The 24,183-nt window shown below is 45.5% G+C and overlaps 2 protein-coding genes across 4 annotated transcripts; one reads left to right on the plus strand and one right to left on the minus strand.

The window, feature by feature from the left end:
* Window positions 1–9,241: 9,241 nt before the first annotated feature.
* Window positions 9,242–13,492, minus strand: LOC308472099 (E3 SUMO-protein ligase ZBED1-like). Its single transcript, XM_080996591.1, has 2 exons — window positions 13,245–13,492; window positions 9,242–11,361 (listed from the first exon to the last, which is right to left on the minus strand). Exons 1-2 carry the CDS (start codon window positions 13,445–13,447, stop codon window positions 9,393–9,395), a joined length of 2,172 nt encoding a protein of 723 aa, XP_080852717.1. The 5' UTR covers window positions 13,448–13,492; the 3' UTR covers window positions 9,242–9,392.
* Window positions 13,493–15,768: 2,276 nt separating this feature from the next.
* LOC308471533 (uncharacterized protein) lies at window positions 15,769–20,968 on the plus strand. Of its 3 annotated transcripts, none has more exons than XM_080995570.1 (2): window positions 15,769–15,877; window positions 19,405–20,968. In XM_080995570.1, exon 2 carries the CDS (start codon window positions 19,512–19,514, stop codon window positions 20,262–20,264), a length of 753 nt encoding a protein of 250 aa, XP_080851696.1. In that variant the 5' UTR covers window positions 15,769–15,877; window positions 19,405–19,511; the 3' UTR covers window positions 20,265–20,968. The 3 variants fall into 3 exon arrangements, with proteins under 3 accessions (XP_080851696.1, XP_080851697.1, XP_080851698.1); XM_080995571.1 differs by lacking the exon at window positions 15,769–15,877 and adding an exon at window positions 16,359–16,394; XM_080995572.1 differs by lacking the exon at window positions 15,769–15,877 and adding an exon at window positions 16,405–16,536.
* Window positions 20,969–24,183: the final 3,215 nt, after the last annotated feature.

The raw sequence follows: 24,183 nt of genomic DNA on the forward strand, positions 1-24,183 counted from the left end.
GGTGCTCCATGTCTGAATGGAGAGCAGAGCTGCAGAAGTTTGTTTGGAGTGGATGCATCTGGTTCTCCATAAATCAGGCAGAGGCAAAGTTCATTGGCAAAAGAAGAACTTTCTATTAAAGGTTTTTCAGCTTCGTTACAGAAAAAAGCTTCAGGAGACTTCACAGATGTGAAAGTTAGAAAATGAAAGTAAAAAAGAGAAGAACCAGTGTTTTCCAGTATTTTCCGGTTTCTGCCCTCAAGATTTTAGCCATGACATTTTGTCCCACTGCCAGAAAAACATCTTTAGCCCCCTAGTTTCTGTGGCAACACTTTGGCTCAAGTTTCCATCACAGAATCATAGAATGGGAGAGTTGGAAGTGTGGGGATGTTTAGGGAGGCAGGAGAAGGATATATTGTTTACTAATATCCTTCCTAACTTGCATTAGCAAGTTCTTTAACTTAGCAGAGTTCCAAACATTCCCCTTTTTAAATTTGCACGGTGGTTACCTTGTTGAAGGCTTCCTTAAAAGACACGATGCAATCTTGTTATAGTAAATATAGTAAATATAAAAGTAGTTTACTCACTCATTCAGTTCACAGATGCATCCCTGAAGGCAGACTTAGGTTACAAAAGTGTCTAACTATATGAACTATCCCATAAGGGAGTTAGTCCCAAGTGACTGCAACTGAGCTGTCACTTCTCCTAACATATAGAAAGACAAAATGGAGAAAAAGAGCAGAACATGAAGGACATGTGCTCCTCTACCCAGAAGAGGCCACACCTACTTCAAGTCACATGCAGTGCAAGTCTGTCCCAGAGTGCTACAAAACATCCCCAAACATGTCCACTGTAGGAATGTTGTACTTAACTGCTATAAGTTTCACATCCCACAGGAAGGGAGCCTGGCTGTCACTTGGTCCTGCCCCCTGCAAGTCAGGAATCTCAGGAATCCTTTCAAGAAGAGTGACTAGTGGGGTGCCACAGGGTTCTGTCTTGGGCCCGGTCTTATTCAACATCTTTATCAACGACTTGGATGATGGACTCAAGGGCATCCTGATCAAATTTGCAGATGACACCAAACTGGGAGGGGTGGCTAACACCCCAGAGGACAGGATCACACTTCAAAACGACCTTGACAGATTAGAGAACTGGGCCAAAACAAACAAGATGAATTTTAACAGGGAGAAATGTAAAGTATTGCACTTGGGCAAAAAAAATGAGAGGCACAAATACAAGATGGGGGACACCTGGCTTGAGAGCAGTACATGTGAAAAGGATCTAGGAGTCTTGGTTGACCACAAACTTGACATGAGCCAACAGTGTGACGTGGCAGCTAAAAAAAGCCAATGCAATTCTGGGCTGCATCAATAGGAGTATAGCATCTAGGTCAAGGGAAGTAATAGTGCCACTGTATTCTGCTCTGGTCAGACCTCACCTGGAGTACTGTGTCCAGTTCTGGGCACCACAGTTCAAGAAGGACACTGACAAACTGGAACGTGTCCAGAGGAGGGCAACCAAAATGGTCAAAGGCCTGGAAACGATGCCTTATGAGGAACGGCTAAGGGAGCTGGGCATGTTTAGCCTGGAGAAGAGGAGGTTAAGGGGTGATATGATAGCCATGTTCAAATATATAAAAGGATGTCACATAGAGGAGGGAGAAAGGTTGTTTTCTGTTGCTCCAGAGAAGCGGACACGGAGCAATGGATCCAAACTACAAGAAAGAAGATTCCACCTAAACATTAGGAAGAACTTCCTGACAGTAAGAGCTGTTCGACAGTGGAATTTGCTGCCAAGGAGTGTGGTGGAGTCTCCTTCTTTGGAGGTCTTTAAGCAGAGGCTTGACAACCATGTCAGGAGTGCTCTGATGGTGTTTCCTGCTTGGCAGGGGGTTGGACTCGATGGCCCTTGTGGTCTCTTCCAACTCTAGGATTCTATGATTCTATAATGTATACGTTGTAGAAAATAACAATTTCATAAAACTGCATTTGGATGATTCCGATTTCTTTTAAGCCTATGGCCTCACTTAATTGAAAAGGCCTGTGTCTGCCTACCTTTGACGGAACAGAACGAGGTGCTTTTAGGTACTATATGTAGCAAATGTCTGTTCCAGAACCCTGAAAAGAATAAAGTGGGAGTTGTATGCATGAAAAGAGAATCAGCCAGGCATGGCAATTGTGATTCATCTTGAACTGTTTTGTAGACGGATGAAAGAGGACGTTGGAAGACATTTAGTGAATAGGAATATTAGCCAAAGTCTTAATAAAGAAAGACACAAAAAAATTGTTATATGTAATCACATGATATGATTAGGGCTTATCTGAAGAGCCAAATGATTATGTTTGGTTCAGGATGATGAACTAACCAAGTTGCATTGGGCTGCAACTATTAAGATTGCTGCGATCCTTGATGATGGGTTTTTCGGTGCTAGCCAACCTAACCGGAAGAGTCCGTGACCAGAAGAAGGAGGAGTATCAGGAAGAATGAACTAAATTTAATGATTATTTAGTTAAATATGTCAAGTTAGATGAATTGGAAACAGCTTGCAGATACTTAATTGGCTTCGGATTTTATATAAGTTAATTGATGAATTAATAGGTGTAATTTCAAAATGAAAAGATCTAAGGATGTTAATGTTCAAGTTAAACTTTATACGAACTGTGATTTGGAAAACCGTTAAAAGGATATGCATTGCTCCTAGAATGGGAGGTAAAGGAGGAGCAAGTGAAGACAGCAATGGTAAAGTAGGCCCAGGATTTAGGGGAAAATATGATGAGCCAATGGGAACGGCTGTGAGACAGGGATATTAAATTTACGGCTTGCTACAATTAAAGAGAGAATGTAATGAAAATGCAATACAGATGGTACCTGACCCCGTTAGACTGGCAAAAATGTATAAAAACTGTAGTGATGTTTGTTGGAGATACAACAATGGGGCGGGAACCTTTCTACACATGCGGGAGTGCAAAGAGATAGTGGGATTCTGGGGAAATATTTACAACAAGTTGAAAAAGTGAATTTCTTTAAGGAATACATCAAAAGCTATGTGGAAAAAGTCGAACTTTTGACAGATATTGAGTAAATCCAGAACATGATTAGAGTGAAAGGAGAGTAAAGTTAAGATAGAAGAAGAGATTAAAGAAATAATGAAATGTGTTTAAGGCAATTGGAAAAAGAAAGTAGTGTAACAAGAACGGCTGGAAGTCAAGTCACTTTGTGGGTGTTTGTGTGGGGTAGATGTGTTGGTATGTATAGTATGTTGGGGAAAAAGCACCAAGGCAAAAGCCAGCTCCAGATGGCTGGAATGCAAAACAGGTTTGCAGATGTACTGTTGGAGAAAAGGTGGAGCCTATTCTCTGTACTGAGCACCGGATGTTAGCTCAGTGTGTCATATGACCTGTGCTGGAAGTACAGGGGAGGAGTTGTGACTCTTCTAATGGAGACTGAAGGGTGCAGTCACATTTCTATGTACTGTTGAGTGACAGGAATAAAACATGTAGAAAGGACTCCTGTCTGTCTCATTTCTCCTCCCTGGGAGAATGCAGGGAGGGACAGAGAAGCAGAGGGTGTGTTCTTCTCACGACTAATGAGAAGAATCGCCGGGTTTGTTTACCTAGCCTGCCGGGGTCGCAGACGGACGGTAAACACAGTATCTCGCTCAATTGCCTCGGGGGAGGCCAGGTACCTCTGCCTGTGAGCTGAAGATACTAACATATGGTAGCAGAGGATGGTTTCGATCCTCTGCATGAGAGGCTGGTGGATTGTCCTCCTCTGCTCCAAGGAGGAAGAGAAGCGTCTGAAAGAAGCCAGAGGCTCAACAGACAGCTGGTGGAAAGAAGAGGTGTTTTCCAGAGCAACAAAGATCAAGGTATGCTGCATTTCGGGCTTAAAGTGTGAACGCAGGTTGATAAATTCACTGGTTCACGGAGCTGCGTTTCAAAGAAAACAAAAGCTCCAGAAGGAAGAGGCCTGCAGCTTAAAGGCTGAAGCCTGCATTCCACAATAGTCTCCCAACCTCTGGTTGGTGCTGCAGGGATGGGGTTTTCAATTACATCAAATTCCACAAATTCTTGTGGTTGATAAACTGTCCTATTGAAATGCATTGTTGCTAAGTAACGCAAAGTTGGAAAGTTACTGGCAAAAGGGCTGGACTGTGAGTGTGAGCCTGGGAAAGCGAAACAAAATCAGAGAATGTTTTGGCTACAAGTTTACGTGCCCTTGGAAGGGACTTTCCATAGCAGCCAGAGTTTAGCTGCCAGGTGCTAAAGAGCGTAAACAGCTTGCAGTTTGCCTGACTGAGAAAGGAAAAAACAACTGTTGGATTTTACAGCTTGTTTGACAGTGTGAGCTGGAGGCTTGGCTTCAAGATGGATGCCAAGAAAGGGGGAGGTCTGCCTTACCCACCTCCCTTAACCAATGACAATTATTCATCTTGGTCTGTAAAGATGAAGGCCCTGCTAACATAGTATAGGTAGGCATAATACAGAGTAATGTAGGTATGCTTTATGTTAGGAAAATAAGGTATTGTGCATATGTACTATGTAAATGTATGTGTTCTATATGTTAATAAAATATTTTAATTAAAGAAAAGGAATGATGTTCAATTTGGAAGTTTATTTTAAAAAGCATTTTATCGGATGTGGTTCTTTGCAGGAACATTTGTATTTCAGTAAAGGCCTATCTTTCTACTTGCAGATTTCCTCCTTTTCTTTTGGGTTTCTGTGTGGATAACCTCCAGTCTGGGAACCTCTTTTTGAATTTCTACATGACAGGATTTAAAAAAATAAAAATTGAAAGTGATTTATAATGAGATTGAATATCATTATTGGTAGAAACAATTTAAAACTTTCCAAAAATGAATCAGCAATACATTTTAAAACATAAGTTTTTCTTAGTGTTTACAGTTCTGTTTACAGATGGTTGGGGCGGGGGGAGGGCACAACATGCCGAAGCAGAGCCCATCTTTTTCAAGGGATCCTTAGTAAACCTGGAAATGTCTGCATGTGATCCCATCTCTACAGCTGACATAAACACCCTGGAGAAGGAGGCTGGAGCCTGAAAGGCAAAAGCATTGGCCTCGAAGGGAGACCTGGGACCCCCTCTCCTTTTAAAGGGACCTCCGAGGAGGAAACCAGGGCCGCCAGGGTGGATCAATCCCTGGACCTTGGAGGCGATTCCTCGGCTCATCTGGAAAGTGCCATATCATGTTCCTTTCCCCATTTGCCAGGAGCCTAAGTTCCATTTGGGGTTCCTCATTCCTCACCCCAAGGTTCCTCCAAGGCTTTGGGGAAGGAAACTGAGGCAGCTGAGCCATGGCTTTGGTTGCTCCCAATGGCCCTGCAGGGGATTCAGGGTGGGGGGCCTGTCTCCTCCTCTGGCCATGGCAGTTCCCAGGAAGCCTTTTCAGAAAGGCAGTAGACCCTCAGCACAAGTTCGGTTCTTCTCTGCAATGGCTTCCTCTTCTGAGCTGGACTGGGAGGACCCCAGTTCAGGCAGTTCCCCAGAGTCCCCCCACTGGGCTCCAGTGGCCCCCTGAGACCCACAGGGATCCAGAGGGGAGCGACTTCTGTTGAACTACCGCCTGAGGAGGAGGAACAGATGTCTTAGCCCGTTTGGGTGGCAAGCAAGGGCCATCCAGAAAGGCCTCCTGGGATCCTGAGGGACCAAGAAGGGGAGTATCCAGTCTTGTCTGGGGAAGCAAAGGAAACTGGTCCGGAGGTCAAAGTCCCCTGAGGGAACCCTCCACTTCAGAGGGGATAAAAGCCCTTATTATTGTTATTCTCCTTTGGCCTCAGAGACAGAGAGGGACTTGCCCTCCTCGCCTGTCCTGGCGCAGAACCTGGCAGATTCCCCCAAGGCCACTTGCCTGGCATGTCCCAATGGAGAGGCCTCCTCCGTTGGGCCAATGTTATAAGAAAAAAACTGCTCGTTTCCCCCTATGGGGTATCTAAGAGCCCATAGAGTCCTTTTGTAGGTTCTCTTTCGGTAGGAGAAAATAACAGAGACCAACCAGAGAATTTTTTAAAAAATGTATTTTTATTAAAGATTTTCTTGATTTACAAAAGTATGTACAATGTCTCGTATTCCCCCCCCCCCCATGTAACATTTTTACAAATCGGTTTCATTTATTGAGACATTAGGAATAAAAGGGAGAAAGAGGTGGGGTGGAGATGGGGGGGTCGGGTTGCAATGTTTCTATTTTACTTAAAATATGTAGGGTTTGGTGTCAGCGTTGCTTGTGCAGGTTCTTTGCTGTTCACTTGTGTTTCTTTGGTGCTGAGAGAGGTTGGGGTTGGCCTAGGGTGGGGTTGTTCATTTGTGGTTGGCTGTGGTGGTCTTTGTTTTCATGGGTGAGTGGGGTGGGTGGGTGTTTTGGATCAGGTTAGCCATATTGATTTGTATGCTGTTGGTGGATTTTTGTCATTGTCTTGTTGGGCTGTGTGTGTGATAAAGGGGAGCCATACTGGGGTGATGGCGTCTTCTTCTATTTGTCCCCGTGTCAGTTTCAATTTATTGGTTTATTTTTTTAGTAAGGCTGTTTCCCATACTATTTGGTACCATTGGTCCATGCTGACTCCTGACACGTCTCTCCAGTGTCTGGTTATGATGTTTCTGGCTGCTGAAAGTAGGTGGGTTATGAGTTCTTTGTGGTGTAAGTGGTCATTATTGTCTTGGAGTTTTTTGGATCCTGTTTGTAGTGTGATGAGAGGGCAGTGATGTCTTACTCTATTTTGCTAATTTTTGAGGAGGTTTTTTTAAGGAATGCTTTGTCTTTTATGCAAGCTCCTCTGGTGACTGCTTTCATTGCATCCCATAAGAGGGGGGTTGTTATAGCGTCTACATCATTTTCCTTGAAGTAAAAACTAGTTTTTGTGAGACTCTCTCTAATTTGTTTCTTTGTAGTTAGGATGGGACTGAAGGACCATGCTGGGGTGGTTTGTGTTCCCTCTCCTATTTTAACAGTGACTTCTACTGGGGTGTGATCTGTGATTTTAATGTTACCTATGTTTGTTGATTCTACTGAGGGGATCAGACCCTGCGTGAGCAGAATGCTGTCCAGACTGGACACTGTACCATGGCGTCCGGATTGGAATGCATGGCTGGTGTCTCCCGGGTTTTGCTCACCCCAAATGTCATAGAGACCCCATTTTTAAAACATTTTTAGTAATTTGTAAGAGTCCCTAGTTGTTGGGGGTTTCCTTCGGAAGAAGGTTGCCCATGGGGTTGTAAGGTGAATGTTTTTCAGGGATATGCCTTTCATATTTAGGTTGAGGTCACCTCCTAGGATTGCTTCCCCAGAGAAGGAGAGGAACTTGTTTAGTGTCTTCTGGAAGAATCCTAGTTGTTTTGAGTTTGGGGCATATATGGAGCCGATTGTCAGTTTAATTTTGCCATCTAGTGTCCCTTTAGCAAAAATGAATCTGCCTCTTTTGTCCTTTAGGACTGTGTGGCGTTGAAGTTCAGGTCTCTACTGAGTATTATAGCTACTCTGCAGGCCTTCCCTGAGTCAGGTGCAACCCATTGTTGACTGAAGCGAGGGTCCTTCAGGAGTTTGCTCCTTTTGGGTGGGTTGTGTATTTCTTTTAGGAAGGTGATGTGTGGTTTCATGGTATTTATGTATGAAGTGATGCATTTTCTTTTGATGGGGTTTCCCAACCCCGTCACATTTAATGTAATTGCTTTTACGTTAGCCATCTTGCTTATCTATTATGTGGGGCGATTCCCTGCCAGCCCATCCGGGTTGTCCTGTGTCTCTCACTTCATGTTGTTTAGCGAACCAATGGGGTTGCACTGACCTAGAGTGTAGTGGGTGGGGGACTAGTGGGATTAGAGTTACATTTGGATTAAAGAGTAGGGGGTAGGTTGAAGAGAATTTCCTATATGTAGTCATATAGGTGTTTGTTTGGGGTATTTTGGGCCATCTGGCATTTAGCCGGTTGGTCCTAGGTCTCAGCTAGTGTGGAAGGCCATGTTCAGGGACAGGCCATCCCCCCGTCATTTGCAATAGGGGGTGATCAGCGAGATGGTTCCTGCAGCCAATCGGAAGCCGCAGAAGCCGTGTCGAACGTTTGGCTTCCAAAAAAAGTTTACAAAGCGGAACACTCACTTCCAGGTTTGTGACATTCAGGAGCCTAAGGCATTCAGGAACCAAGGTATGACTGTATTGCAATATCTGAAATAAGGCTGGGGCTATGTAGAGCTAAACATGCTAATGACCTGGCAACTGCTAATACAGTGGTGCCTCGCAAGACGAAATTAATTCGTTCCGCAAGTTTTTTCTTCTTGCGAGTTTTTCGTCTTGCGAAGCACGGTTTCCCATAGGAATGCATTGAAAATCAATCAATGCGTTCCTATGGAGACCGTCCGGGGACAGAGGGGAAGCGCCGCGGGCCTTCCCCTCTGTCCCCGGACCTGTTTTAAAGCAAGGGAAGGGGCAGCGGGGAGAATTGCTTCTGCCCGTTGCCGCCCCTTGGTTCAAAAGGGGTCTGGGGAGAGAGGGGAAGGCGCGCGCGCGCCTTCCCCTCTGTCCCCGGAGATTGCGGGGCTGGCAACGGGGAGAAGCGATCTTCTCCCCGCCGCCCCTTGCTTCAAAAGAGGTCCGGGGTGCGGGGGCAAGCTTCGTTTTGCGAAGCAAGCCCATAGGGAAATTCGTCTTGCGAAGCAACTCGAAAACGAAAAAACCTTTCGTCTTGCGAGTTTTTCGTCTCGCGAGGCATTCGTCTTGCGGGGCACCACTGTACTTACGGGTCTAACTTTAAAACTGGTAAATTTTTGCTAACCTTTAAAATATTGTTACAACTCTTGTGTTATGGAACTACCATACCAGTAATGTTTGAATTAGCACATTTTCTCTAAAATTAAAGCTGTAGAAATAATCAGCAGCATAGATATCAAAAGGTGAGGTGAGATAATGTTCCCTAAAAATTTAATTACATTACTAAACAAGAAAAAAGCCAATTCAACACCACACTTTAAGATATTCAAATATAATTAACTATTGAGTCTTAATTGAACGTGTGTACATCCCACCAGTTATCTGTTAGTTAATTTTCTTTTCTAAACTAGGCCAAAATAGAAAGAAGGGAAGGGATAAATTTTAACAGAACAAAAGTTTGTTAAACAATATTTTTATTGCCAGAAATGTGCATTTTTTTAAATAAACCAGGCCAAACCAGAAAGAATGATTAAAATTTTACAGAAAAAAAATATTAATCTATCTATCTATCTAGATAGGAAAATTTTTGTTTCTTTTACAAACCAGGCCAAACTAATAAGAATAGATAACATTTCACAGAACAAAAAAATATATTAAACAATATATATATATATTTGCAAGGAAAATGTGCATTTCTTTTATAAACCAGGCCAAATGAGAAAGGATGGATAAAATTTCACAGAACAAAAAAAAAATATTACATGAAATCTATGTTTTTTGCAAGGAAAATTTGCATTTCAGCATTCTCTGGCAATAGAGATGACCTTTGTCTTTGAAAAACATTGCCAGCCGTGCTGAACACACTTTCAGATGGCACCCTCGTCCCTGGGATAGCCAAAAACTTCTTTGCCAGCACCTTCAACATTGGGAAGGAAGCCTCGTGTGCCTTCCACCACGTCAGAGGGCATCCATCAATGTCCACTCTTGGCATGGCTATATACTCCTTTAGCTCTTTTTCTGCTTTCGACTCACCATCTGCCACTGCCAGGTCCTCCTCTTCTTCGTCCAAATCAAAAATTTTCGCCAGCCCCTTTTTCTTTTTGGGTGGAGCAGGGCAAGTATTTGGCTCCGGAGAAGCAGAATGCAGACTCCCGTGCAAGTCTGTCATCTTCTTGATGGCCTCCTGCCTGACGGCCTCTGGCGCCTCTAAGAAACGCAGGCGAAACCTCGGGTCGCACAAGGAGGCCAGGCCTAAAGTGGTTGCCGTGGGAGCGCTATCGTACTTTTCTGACAGTGCGCCTAAAATTGCACATTTAATGTCCTTCAGCAGCACACTGTCTCCCTCATCAGGCTGGAGACTTTTCTTAATTTGCCTATAAAGAGGCAGAACGGTTGACGCCGCGACATAATTGCTTCCACTTAGAGTTGTGGTAATGTCCTCCAGCAGAGTAGTTGCAGACACAAAGTCCTGCACGGCTGAGACGTCGCCCCCTTCCAACATCAAAAGTCTTTTAGATGGATGCTCCGTGAGTACCTTGCAGAGTGGAACTTGGTTTTCGAGAAACCTTTGGCACAGCTGAAGCGTACTCCACCATCTTGTCGGGCAAGCGCTTGGCAAACTGACTTGGTCCATCTGAAGTAGCTCTTGAGCTCTGGCGAGGTCCCTCCTCATCTTCCAGCTGCAGCAAATGCTATTTTGCAGACCCTTCAGTTTCCCAATTGCCCTTTTCAACGGTGTCAGGCTTAAAGCTCGGTTAACACCGATATTTATATTCTGGGCAAAGCAGGAAATGTGCTCAAAACCAAGCTGCCTGACCGCTTTCAGAATATTTGAGCCGTTGTCCGTTGTGCTGCAAAATATGTTCTTCACATCAATGTCCCACTCCGATAAGGTGTCTGTGAGCATTTCACAAAGATGATCTGCAGTGTGGTCCTCCAAAAAATGCTTACAGGCCAAGCAAGCGCTTGTCAACTTCCACTCGTCGGAAATGAAATGTACTGTCACAGCCACAAAGGGAGTGCCTGCCACTGATGTCCAGCTGTCCATAGTGATGGCCACTTCACTCTCACTTAGCCGCTGTATCTCCCCCTTCATTTTCTCCATGATGTCACTGTACAGTTTTGGAACCCCCGTGGTTGTGAAGTATTTCCTACTAGGCAACCGATACCTCGGGTTTAGAGTGTTCACCATCTGGATAAATTTTGGGTGCTCTACAGTGTTGTAAGGCTGCATACACGTAGCCAGAAACTGCGCGACTGCCTGAGTGCAAGTCCTTGAGGTCTTAGAAGGGAGCAGCTGGGAATCCAATGCTGTTTTTTGCTGTCGTCTAGAACTTTCCCTAGCAGTTCTTGCCGGCTCAGCAGCCCTAGCTGTTGACACCGTTACAGCTGGAAGATCGTCTGAATTAGCAGCAGTACGTGAAGAAACGGAAATGCCTCTTGATGAGGAAGGTACTGCCAGAGGTGTGGACAACTCCCTAAATTTCAGAGGGTGGTGAAACTTGAGGTGGCTGCTTAAATTGGAGGTGTTTCCGCCTTTTGCTGATACCGAATGTAAACATATTTTGCAAATGGCGCCATTGTCAGTCAAAACACGGCCGCTCTCATCAGCAGGCAATCCAAAATGCATCCAGACAGCACTCTTGGTTTTTCGTTTTTCTACCAAATGGTGGTATTTGGGAACATCTACAGCACGGTGATGACGAGGCATACTGAAGACAAATAACCTGGGGATACATTGAACAACAATAAAACTCTTAATTTTGATGTATTTAATTGTATGAAAATTTACTCAATGATAGCATAATAATAATAACAACAACAACATCAATCATTTTATTATTTATACCCTGCCCTTCAGGCTGGGTTTCCCCAGCCACTTTGGGCTGCTTCCAGCAAATATAAAACATAATAAAATATCAAACATCAAAAACTTCCATAAACAGGGCTGCCTTCAGATGTCTTCTAAAAGTTATGTAGTTCTTTATATTCTTGACATCTGATGGGAGGGTGTTCCACAGGGCGGGCGCCACTACCGAGAAGGTCCTCTGCCTGGTTCGCTGCAACTTCGCTTCTCACAGTGAGGGAACCAGCAGAAGACCCTCGGAGGTGGACCTCAGTGTCTGGGCTGAATGGTGGGGGTGGAGACACTCCTTCAGGTATACTGGACTGAGGCTGTTTAGGGCTTTAAAGGTCAGCACCAACACTTGTGAATGTGCTCAGAAGCATACTGGGAGCCAGTGAAGATCCTTTAGGACCGGTGCTGTATGGTCTCGGCGGCCACTCCCAGTCACCAGTCCAGCTGCCACATTCTGGATTAACTGTAGATTCTGAATCACCTTCAAAGGTAGCCCCACATAGAGCACACTGCAGTAGTCCAAGAAGGAGATAACCAGGGCATGCAGCACTCTGGCAAGACAGTCTACGGGCAGGGAGGGTCTCAGCCTGCGCAGCAGATGGAGCGGGTAGACAGCTGCCCTGAACACAGAATGGATCTGCACCTCCATGGTGAGGTGTGAGCCCAAAATGACTCCCAGGCTGCACACTTGGTCCTTCAATGGCACAGATACCCCAGTCAGGACCAGGGAGTCCCCCCCCATACCTGCCCACCCCCCGTTTCCCCAAAACAATACTTCTGTCTTGTCAGGATTCAACCTCAATCTGTTAGCTACCATCCATCCTCCAACCGCCTCTAGACACTCACGCAGGACCTTCACCGCCTTCACTGGTTCCGATTTAAAAGAGAGGTAGAGCATGCTTCAACTATACCATTACAGATTTCAGAGCAATAGATCAATGTTAATATATTAATTTGTTATTAATATTGTATTAATTTCTGCACAACAAGTGTAAAAGGTTAAAAGTAAAGGACCCTTGGACGGTCAAGTCCAGTCAAAGGCGACTATCGGTTTGTGGTGCTCATCTCGCTTTTCAGGCTGAGGAAGCAGGCATTTCTCCGCAGACAGCTTTCTGTTGTCATGTGTCCAGCAGGACTAAACCGCTTCTGGTGCAACAGGACACCATGACGGAAGCCAGAGCGCAAGGAAACACCGTTTACCTTCCCGCAACCGCGGTACCTATTTATCTGCTCACACTTGCGTGCTTTCAAACTGCTAGGTTGGCAGGAACCAATGCATGAGAAATCAAAATGGTTGTGGGGAGAACTGAGAAGAGTTCCAGGGCAGGGAGCGGCACCAGAGGAGAAAATGGGCAGCTTAATGAGAGGGAGGGAGAGACAAAGATGGGGGGAGGGAAGAGCAGTGTCTCAAACGCAGAGCCGAGTCTGTCTCTCCTTTTAACTATGAAAAACATTCTAGCAGCAGTGACAGTGAGCGCCCACGGTAAACGCAGCACAGCGAAGGGGCTGGATCTGTCGGCTTAGTTAATAATAAAACCGGTGAGGCCGAGGGCTGCTTCCTTCGCAGAAGCAAAACCCGGGAGGGGAAAGAGAGAGAGAGAGAGAGAGACAGGGGGACAAACACACACAGAGACGGGGGAAGAGGTTCAAATGGGGGGGGCTTTGTTTGTTCATGGTTTTAGGTGAGAAATGGGTTCCGGAAGCGAGGACTTGTAAAGAGCCAGCCCTGACCAGCCTTCTTAAGCAACCTACCAGATTTGCTGCAGAGAGATTCCGAATTTTTCTTTTGCCAGCCTCTCTCTCTCTCTCTCTAAAGCTGCAGCAGCTGCTGGGGGCGAGGCAACCTGGAGGCGGAGGAAACGCTGCGCTTGGTTGCTCCATCGTTTCAGCCGCCGACTCGGATTCGCAGGGAGGAGCTTAGGCGGAGTTAGCGAGGGCTGCCCAGCAGGAAGCATACAGCTTTTCCAATACCGGGCTTGATGCACGATAATTTGCCATGTCTTTATATATAGAGAGATAGATATATAAGGTTATCACGATTTTTTCTAAATATCGGTTTTAAACAATGAGTTGATATGTATTGCACAGGCCTAAACCTGACACACACAAAACCACCTCTGTAGTCGTGGTCCCCCTCCGCCCACAGCCCAAGCCTCCTGTATCACCTGGCAGCCTGCGTGGATTTCCTGGGTTGACGACTGATGCAACGTCCTTTTCCCCAGGGAAGCTTTTAATATTTAATGCTGTGTTGTTTTTAACATTCGATAGGAAGCCGCCCAGAGTGTCTGGGGAAACTCAGCCAGATGGGCAGGGTGTAAATAAATTATTATTATTATTATTATCCCCAGAGTCTTATCAGCTGGTGCAAAGCAGAGTATTCCACGTATTGGGAGGTTGTGTAAACCGCTCAGGGGGCCTGTGAAGGAAAAAAGTCAGGACCCACCAGTGGGGGCACAGAGTCTCCTTCCTCCTCCTTTCCCAGCCCCGACATGCCAGGGGTTTGAGACCAAGGTGGGGGGCTGTGGGCTTTGTGTAGGTGCCATCACTGCAGGGGGCGGGGGAGACGTAAAGTCTGGCTGACAATGGTTTTGTGGACATCCATTGTGCTCCCTCTGTGTGTGGAGGGGATACAAGGAGGTTCCCTCAGACCAGGGTTCAACCTTGAGGTTATCCAGTGCCTTTTCTTCTGGGGGGGGGGACATACCCCTAAACATTTTGTGAATCTAAGTTTGGCCTCATTGAGGGGCAGTATTTCAATATGAGTAGGAAAATTAGGTAAAGGTAAATGGACCCCTGACCATTAGGTCCAGTCCTGACCGACTCTGGGGTTGCGGTGCTCATCTCGCTTTATTGGCCAGGGAGCCGGCGTACAGCTTCCTTGGTCATGTGGCCAGCATGACTAAGCGGCTTCTGGCGAACCAGAGCAGCGCACGGAAACGCCGTTTCCCTTCCCGCCAGAGCGGTACCTATTTATCTACTTGCACTTTGATGTGCTTTCAAACTGCTAGGTTGGCAGGAGCAGGGACCGAGCAATGGGAGCTCACCCCGTCACGGGGATTCAAACCACTGACCTTCTAATCAGCAAGTCCTAGGCTCTGTGGTTTAACCCACAGCGCCACCCACTTCCCCATGTAGGAAAATTAGAATACCCCTAAACATATTTTTTTTAGAAAAAAGCACTGAGGTTATCTATATCCTCTGCTCTTTTAAAATGTGGGGTTTATTTTGATTATGGATTTTGTGGTTTCATATTTTGATTTTTATCTATAAACCACCCTGAGACCTGCAGGTATAGGGCAGTATATAAATTCAGTTATTGTTGTCATTACCATTAATAATAATAATAATAATAATAATAATAAAGAGATCCAGGAAAAGCTAAATGATTGCTTTGCACTGCAGGAAATAGGCCAGAGCCCAATGCATGAGCTAAACTTTGCAGGGGGAAAGTAATAAACTACTTGGGCAAAGGAATTGAGGAGATTATCATCAAATTTGCAGAGGACACCAAACTAGGAGGAGTAGCTAAAGCCGCAGAAGACACAATTGGGATTCAGGATGACCTTAACAGATTGGAGAACTGGACCAAAACTAACAATGTGAATTTCAACAGGGGCAAATCCTATATAAGATTTGGGGAGGGGACGACGACGAGGACGACGATGACACCTGCCTTCCCTGTAGTACCATGTGAAAAGGATTTAGGCGTCTTAGTGAAGGAGTTTGTAAATAAACGCAAGAGTGAGTTTTTCTCTTTGTAAACTGACTTTTGGTGAGAAATAAATTTCTGCAGCCCCCCCCCCCCCCCAAAAATGAGAGAGGCAGCTACCCTTCCCCTGTCCCAACAGCCCTTACTGTCAGAACGTCCTTCTGAGGTTTAGGGACATGATGCCCCTCAGGGGTGCCAACTTGAATAAAATATTGGGGTGGTGGGCAGGTAAGCCCCGCCCTGCATAATTGATCACACCATTTGAATGACAATGTCTATCAACTTTATGCGGACGGACACCCTAAAATATTTTATTGGGGGTGTGTGAAGACCCCCTGGGCCCCTAGGAGTTGGCTCTTAGGATGTCCCTCTGCCAGTTCCAGTTCCCCAACCCCCTCCCACGGCAGGGATCCCTCCTGGCTCTGCAAGTGCGGCGAAGTGCGCCCGTGTTGCAGCTGGCCGGTCCCTTTTGGCTGAAGAGACTTGAGAGAAGGAGTCCACGAAGGGGTTAAAGGAAGCGAGAGAGGACTGGATGCCTTGAAAGGCCTGGAAAGGGACACTCCCTTTGTCCGTCCCCGTCCCCCCCATCTGCCCTCCCTTCTCCGCTCGTCTAGGGTGGTCCCTCCAGATGGAGAGGTTGGCGCGCTCGGGAGAAATGCGGCACGGAGAGCGAGGGGTGAGCTGTGCCAAGGGGGGGCTCTGGGCGCAGGAGAGACTCTGGGGAGGGGGTCTCCTTCAAGTCATCTGAGAGAGGGATCCTTGAACACTGGGGTCCACTTCGCCCACCCCTCTCTCCCTTCCTGGAAGCCGAACTCCTCCCCCTCTATGAGCCCCAGACAAGCCAAGTCAGGCCATTGGTCAACCTGGAAATAGAGGAGGGGGAAAAGGCAGGAATTTTCCTACTGCAGAGGAAGGACGGAATGAAAAATCCTCCTCCAAAACGGCTCTTTGTTTTTGGAATTCCTTTCACAAAGTAGCCAAAACCCTTTTCCATCTCCCATGTTTTCAGTTTTCAGTGTTATTTCCCTTGCATGGTCAATGATTCCATACACCATTCCAAAAATATGGATGGAGGTACTATGGAAATGTTTCAGCATTTATATATAATATACATATTGGAAGCATTTCATTATTTTTGTTTATTTTTTGTTTATTTTATTGCATGCTGAGATACAATCCATCAGCATCAAAAGGTAATAGAAGCCTGCACCTTCCCAGTCTGGGTTGCTTCAAGGTCAAAGGACTCATTATCATGATAGACAATACCTGTGGCTGGAGGCTCTACACAGAGACATGTGCATATTCAGGCCAAGGATTGCCAGTATTATAGGCAAGGTGTGTGAACTTGCCAAATTTATAAATGCTGAGTGTGAGAGAAAGTGAGTGGGTGGGATTATAGTATATACTATAAGGTAAAGGGACCCCTGACCATTAGGTCCAGTCATGGCCGACTCTGGGGTTGCGGCGCTCATCTCGCTTTACTGGCCGAGGGAGCTGGCGTACAGCTTCCAGGTCATGTGGCCAGCATGACTAAGCCGCTTCTGGCAAACCAGAGCAGCGCACAGAAACGCCGTTTACCGTATTTTTCGCCCTATAGGACGCACTTTTTCCCCTCCAAAAATGAAGGGGAAATGTGTGTGCGTCCTATGGGGCGAATGCAGGCTTTCGCTGAAGCCAGGAGAGCGAGGGGGGTTGGTGCACACCGACCCCTCTCACTCTCCAGGCTTCAGGAAGCTATCCGCAAGCCGTGGGAGCCCGCGGGAGTTCCTGCCGGGCTCCCAAGGCTTGCGGACAGCAACCTGCAGCCCGAAACCCGGTGAGTGCAGCGGAGCGCACCCCGGGCTTTGGGCAGATATCCGCAAGCCTGGGGAGACCGGCGCCTGGGGGGGAATAATTTTTTTTTCTTTATTTCCCCCCCCCCAAAAAAAACTAGGTGCGCCCTATGGGCCAGTGCGCCCTATAGGGCGAAAAATACGGTACCTTCCCGCCGGAGCGATACCTATTTATCTACTTGCACTTTGACGTGCTTTCGAACTGCTAGGTTGGCAGGAGCAGGGACTGAGCAACGGGAGCTCACCCCGTTGCGGGGATTTGAACCGCCGACCTTCTGATCGGCAAGTCCTAGGCTCTGTGGTTTAACCCACAGTGCCACCCGCGTCCCTAGTATATACGTTAATGATGTCCATCCATAACTTTTCATGAGTTTATATTGTGATTCACTTGTGGTACACGCTCCAGTATTACTAATATACTTTGCTGTCCTTGCTTCAAAAGGTGAAAAGGTTTTAACATTTTAACTCTGCAAAGTTTGCAGAAGAAGTCACAGGTTAATGGCGGCACCAGATACTTTGCTGTCTTTGTGTCAGTGGATTAATACAGTAGTTTTGAATAGTTCTACATTCACGTATGGCACCAATAACACTTCTGCTTTACTTATTCCATTTAGGAGAGACTCTGATACACAAGTCTCAACTCATTTCCTTCCTTGAGACACAAAAATACAGAAATGCAGGAGAGGCTGAGAGGCATTTCCCTTCAGTATGCAGTGAGACTGTCTCCTTTCAGTGTGTAAGAACATATGAAGAAGCCTGCTGGGTCAGGATGATGACCCACCTTTGGCTTGTCAACTGCGATTTCGTCCATTTCCCCACGTCTCTCTGGGGAAGATTTAAGGGAAGATTGCTACTGAGTTATTTTTTATTTTTTTGGAGGGGTTGTCCAACAGTCTGTTGCTATGATTTATTAGATTTTTCGATCACTTTCTCTTCCTCAGGGCAACCCAAAGCGACTTGCAACCAAACACACATCAGCAAGATTAAGTAATAAAAGTCCTGATCTTAGTGACCAGCCAAGATCTTCTTTGCCATGTTTTCTGTATTTTGGAAGGCAGAGAGAAGGCTGTTCTCAGGGCCTGCTCCACCATGAGGCAGACTGAGGCAGCCCCCTCAGGCAGCAGATGCAGAGAGGGGCAAGTGGACCGAGCTGAGTGCCATTTTGTTGCTGTTTAGTCGTTTAGTCATGTCCGACTCTTCGTGACCCCCCTGGGCCAGAGCACGCCAGGCACTCCTGTCTTCCACTGCCTCCCACAGTTTGGTCAGACTCATGCTGGTAGCTTCGAAAACACTGTCCAACCATCTCGTCCTATGTCGTCCCCTCCTTGTGCCCTCGATCTTCTTGTGCCATTTGGCCTGCCCTAATTTAACCTTTAATTTACCTTTAATTTACCTTTACCTTTAATTTAACCTACTGTCCTCTCATCCAGTGGAAGGTGCTGTCCCATTGCCAGTGCCCTAGGCACAATGGAGCAGCCTTGGAAAGTAAATGGTGCAGGATTAGGGAATGCGTGCAGTTGATTGGAAGATTTTGGAAGGATATTACAGATCATGGAGGAAGGAGGGTAATGGATTTCCAGTGGAGGGGAAAGGTGACAATGCTACGTCCCTCCAGATGTTGCTGCAGTACAACTCGCATCATTGCTGGCCATAAGCCATCCTTGCTTGGGTTGATGGTAAAGGTAAGGTAAAGGGACCCCTGACCATTAGGTCCAGTCGTGACCGACTCTGGGGTTGCAGCGCTCATCTCGTTTTATTGGCCGAGGGAGCCGGCATACAGTTCCGGGTCATGTGGCCAGCATGACTAAGCAGGGATTCGAACCACCGACCTTCTAGTCAGCAAGTCCTAGGCTCTGTGGTTTAACCCATAGCACCACCTCGTCCCTCTGGGTTGATGGTACTTTGAGTCTAACCACATCAGGAGGGCCAGAGGTGCCCCACCTTATCATAGAAGTTTTCTTTTGGTGCTCAGTGTTAATGGGAAGTTCAAGGTGGAAGTGGATACTAAGGGTCCTTGAGACAATTTCCCAGAGTGTATTATGGATATTTATTTAAAAAGACAATCCAACAGTGTAACTGTATTCTAAGATCATGTGGCTTAATAATAATAATAATAATAATAATAATAACTTTTATTTATATCCCGCCCTCCCCAGCTGAAGCCGGGCTCAGGGCGGCTAACAACAATAAAACAGTACAAAAGTACAGCACAAACAACACTCTAAAATCATTCATTATAAAATTAATTTACTGATGATGATTGAAGATCAGGAAAGTTTGAAGAGATTTTACCATTATTTCATTTCATTTCCTAACAAATCAGACCAATGTGTGTTACTTTCCTTTATTCTCTTTCTTGAAACCCTTACAGGAATTTTGTTACACTTCCACCACCTCTGAAGCAAGGGAGAAAGACAGAATTCTGTGAGCACACTTAGTTCGTATCCCTGAACTCACAAAGAAGAGAAACCACAAGGGATGGAGTGCGGAAAGAGTCTCACTGATTGTAGAACACTCAGTAAACACCAGCAAACTCATACGGGAGGAAAACAGTTTGAATGTATGGTATGTGAAAAGAGCTTCACTCGGAATGAAAGCCTTGTTACACATCAACGAACTCACACAGGAGAGAAACCATTTCAATGTGCGGAGTGTGGAAAGAGCTTCAGTTGGAGTGGAAGCTTTAATTTACATCAACGGATTCACACGGGTGAGAAACCATATGAATGTATGCAGTGTGGAAAGAGTTTCAGTTGCAGTGAAGGCCTTAATTTACATCAACGAACTCACACAGGTGAGAAACCTTTTAAATGTATGGAGTGTGGAAAGAGCTACAGTCAGAGTGGAAGCCTTAAGAAACATCAACAAACTCACACAGGGAATAAACCTTTTAAATGTTTGGAGTGTGGAAAGAACTTCCGTCAGAGTTCAGACCTTACTTTGCATCGTCGGACTCACACGGGTGAGAAGCCATATAAATGTATGGAGTGTGGAAAGAGCTTCAGTCAGAGTGGAAACCTTAATAAACATCTACAAACCCATACTGGGGAGAAACCGTTTAAATGTATGGACTGTGGAAAGTGCTTTTGTCGGAATGAAAGCCTTACTTTACATCTACGAACCCACACAGGTGAGAAACCATATAATTGTATGCAGTGCGGAAAGAGCTTCCGTCAGAGCGGACAGCTGAGAATTCATCAACGAACTCACACAGAGGGGAAAACCATTTAAATGTATGGAGTGTGGAAAGAGCTTCATTAAGAGAAGAAGCCTTAAAAACCACCAACAAACCCACAGTGGAGGAACTGTTTAAATTGAAGGAGTGTGGAAAGTGCTTCAGCAGTGATGGAGCGCTTACAATCAGTGGAAAAACCATTCAAATGTATGGAGTGCATAAATTGTTTTCTCTCAGAGTTCACTCCTTCAGATCAGCAAATTCATATCGGGGCAATCGGTTGTAGATGCTTCGGGCGTGTATGATGTTCTGGTTTTTGTAAAGTTGTATAGACATGTTTTTAAGGAATGAACTCGCAGTAGTAAGTATAATTTAAGATTCATGTACTGTTAGATAGGGAGGGGGAGAGTGAATCTGTAATGCTGGTGGTCGGGGTCAGCCGAATTTTGATCTAGAGAGCTAGAAATGTCAGATCACTTCCTATTGAGATTCATACTTTAGGCACGTAGTCCATCCTTGAAGGCTATTTGATTTAATGGGCTTCTGAGGGGATTTTCCAGTTGATATGACTGGTGCTACCGTCGAGTCAGTTTACACGTCAGTTTTTACTTACAAACTCTTTTGCCGAAACGTCTAGATCCTTTTCACGTGTACTACTGGTAATCAAGTGTCCCACAACTTAAATTTGTGTAGCTGGTTATTCCTTCCTTGGTGTTGAACCTGATGTTTATCCCTCTTGATAAACCTTTAGCTAATTTTGGCCCAGTTCTCCGTTAAGTTATTCTCTGTTATTGTCATCTTCAATCCCAATTCTCTCTTCTCCAGCAATAGCTAACTTTTCCAGTTTGGTATAATCCCTTTATAAGCTTTATATAATTCTTCAGACTCGCCCCCTGCAAAGCTTAGTTCATGCCTTGGGATCTGCCCTACAGGCGCAAAGAAATCATTTAGCTTCCGCTAAATCTCTTTACAAGTAACCTCAAGTTTTTGTTTTTTTAAAAATGTTTTTGTTAAAAGGTTTTCTTGGGGATCAACAAAACATGTGGGGGTCTCCTTTTTCCAAGTCAGAGTGAGGCAAAAGAGAGAAGGGAAGTGAGAGGGTAGGGAGGGGGAGAGACAGTAATTTTTCATTATTCTGCATAGTATATACATGCTTTTTTGCAGACGGTTGGTTGCAGTGTGTTGCTGTCTGTGTGGCAGGGGTGTAGCTGGGTCAAGTTTACCATATTGATTGGTATGTTTCCAGGGTCAGTCAGTGGACTGAGTTTGAATCCTGACAATGCAGAAGTACTGTTTCTAGGGGACAGGGGGTGGGTAGGTGGGGGACGGGATTCCCTGGTCCTGATTGGGGTAGCTGTGCCCCTAAAGCACCAGCATCAGAGTACCATATTTTTCACACCATAAGATGCACTTTTTTCTTCCTAAAAAGTAAGGGGAGATGTCTGTGCGTCTTATGGAGCGAATGTGTGGTCCCTGGAACTGAATTTTTTGCCCAGGGGCAAAAAGCAGTGTTCTCAAAGCTACCAGCATGAGTTTGACTAAACTGCGGGAGGCAGTGGAAGACAGAAGAGCCTGGCATGCTCTGGTCCATGGGGTCACGAAGAGTCGGACACAACTAAATGACTAAACAACAACAACAAAAAGCAGATCATGCTTTTTTCTTTTTTCTTTTTTTGAAAGAGGGAAGTGGGTGTTGAAACAAAGCCGCTGATCGCAAGCGATCGGGAGCGAGATAAGGGACCTAGCAATAAAGGAGGCTGGCAGGGAGGGGGGAGGTAAAGACAACAAAATTGCAAGGAGAGGAGACAGGAAGACTAAATCAGTGAGGAGAGAAATTAGAAGAAAAGGAGGAGCAAAGAACTCGCCAGCTAAGGAAAAGACACTAAGGCAAACAAGAGGGAAGGGAGTGTTGAAAGGAAGCAGCTGATCGGGATCGGGAGAGAGATAAGGGAGGCTAGTGGAGGCTCCCTGGGAGGGGGGAGGTAAAAGCCCATGGATCCTCAGGATTTTTGCATTGGTTCACCCCAAATTCACCATCAGATCACATAGCATGTCCATGGCTACAGCCTGCACCAAAAAAATCACGCCACTGTTTCCTGGGGCTGCAACGGTGGAAAAATGTGCTTACAAAGCACGGATCCACATGAATTCTCAGGATTTTTGCATTGGGCTACCCCAAACTCACCGTCAAATCACATGTCTGTGGCCGCAGCATGAACCACAAAAATCATAAATCTACTGTTTCGTTCAGAATATTTTTTTTCTTATTTTCCTCCTTTAAAAACTAGGTGCGTCTTATGGTCAGGTGCATCTTATGGAGCAAAAAATATGGTAGTTTTGTGTGGCAGTTAGACTTTTCCAGAGTTGCGCTGGAAGAGAGCCCCGGTCATTTGACCCTTTAATTAGTTCCCTTCCCCCTCCTATAAAAACTACGCAAGACACTCTCTTTTAAGGTTTAAATAGCACATAACTTTTTTACGCAGCGCACTTGCCTGTGTTAGATTAAATACACAATGCAGGTAGCTGTTCCTTTATGTTACATATGGATTAACTCTTGAGGCAGACACCAGCACAACAGAATTTTGCTGCTGTTGACTGTTAAAGCTGTTCAGAACTGACTTAACTGCCAACCGACATCACTGCGTCAGACGTATGACACCTCACATCTCCTTAGCCCTTGTGAGCATTAACCCATTAACTTAGCATTTTGGCTATTACCATCCTACATTTTGGACTCACAAAGAATTAAAGCTTTCCTTGCAGAAACTTGATAATAACCCATACAATGGCTAAAAACAGAAAGGTGACAGAAAGGTGGCGTTCCCTCTCCAAGAGTTTCCTGCTTAAGTATAGGACAGGGTGCAGCAGTTGTCCATCTTCCCCCTTCTGGCAGAGTTGCCCCAACTCCTATAATGGAGGCATCCGTGAAAAGGATAAAGGGCTCTAGGAAAGAGCTCTCAAAATAGGCTCCGTTCAAAACTAAACAGGAATGCCTCTACAGCATCACCTTTGACATACTTTGGAAATCTGAGGTAAAATCTCCACCCCGCAACAATGGCTGCGGCAGTTCTGCTCTTAAGCTTCCTTTCCTCCATTTTTAAAAGAAACATGTCTTTTTCATGGGCCATCTTGCCCTCCCTTTCTCTTGCTTTTTCCTCACGAGCTGCTCTGCTCTCTCTCTCTCAGCCTGTATCTGAGCGTCAGCTGCGATTCTGGCTTGTCCAGCTGCTAATTTTGCATTTTCTCTTTCTGTTTCAACTTTGTTTTTCTTTCTCTGCTTCAACCTTACGTCTTTCTTTATCTGCTTCAACTTTAGCCAATTCTAATCTTAGCCTCATCAATGGAGGTTCGTTCTTAACCTGAAACTGTTCTTAACCTGAAGCACCACTTTAGCTAATGGGGCCTCCTGCTGCCGCTGCGCCGCCAGAGCACGATTTCTGTTCTCACCCTGAAGCAAAGTTCTTAACCCAAGGTACTATTTCTGGGTCAGCGGAGTCTGTAACCTGAAGCATATGTAACCCGAGGTACAACTCTATTAGATACAGCAGCTGGGTCATCCCGAGTCTCTTTTGCTTGGTGATTGCCGGCCATTTTCTGACAGAATTTTTTTCTTTTTTAAATAAAATAGCCTCAATATTTTATCAAAGTAGTTGTTCTGTATCTCTGGGTACATTGCTGTGTGGGTTTTAACTTCGTATCATGGCGCTTCCACCAATTAATATGGGATGGCGCTACAACCCTTTCCCCTCTTTCACCCACCTCACAGAACAACAGTTCCACAAATTCCCACAAACTACCCCAGATTATGTTGTGGGGGACTTGTGTGAGAGAAAACTTAATAATTTGGAGTCTCAGGCAGGATTTGATCAAATAAACAATAAATATTTTATTTAACAAAGGTTGTTTATGAGGGTCCTGACCTTCTTTCTTCACAGACCCCTGTGTGATTTACACAACCTCCCCAAACCTGCAACA

Source organism: Podarcis pityusensis (genome assembly GCF_964106645.2).
Source record: "Podarcis pityusensis genome assembly, chromosome: 2".
NCBI classification, from domain to species: Eukaryota; Metazoa; Chordata; class Lepidosauria; order Squamata; family Lacertidae; genus Podarcis; species Podarcis pityusensis.

Excerpts from the sequence above, each read along its gene's own strand:
- LOC308472099 (XM_080996591.1), bottom strand. The coding sequence starts at position 13,447 with ATGCTTCCTGCTGGGCAGCCCTCGCTAACTCCGCCTAAGCTCCTCCCT. Across the intron at positions 11,362-13,244 it reads ATCTCTCTGCAGCAAATCTG|GTTATTTGTCTTCAGTATGC; the intron begins GTAGGTTGCTTA and ends ATGTATCCCCAG.
- LOC308471533 (XM_080995570.1), top strand. The coding sequence starts at position 19,512 with ATGGAGTGCGGAAAGAGTCTCACTGATTGTAGAACACTCAGTAAACAC.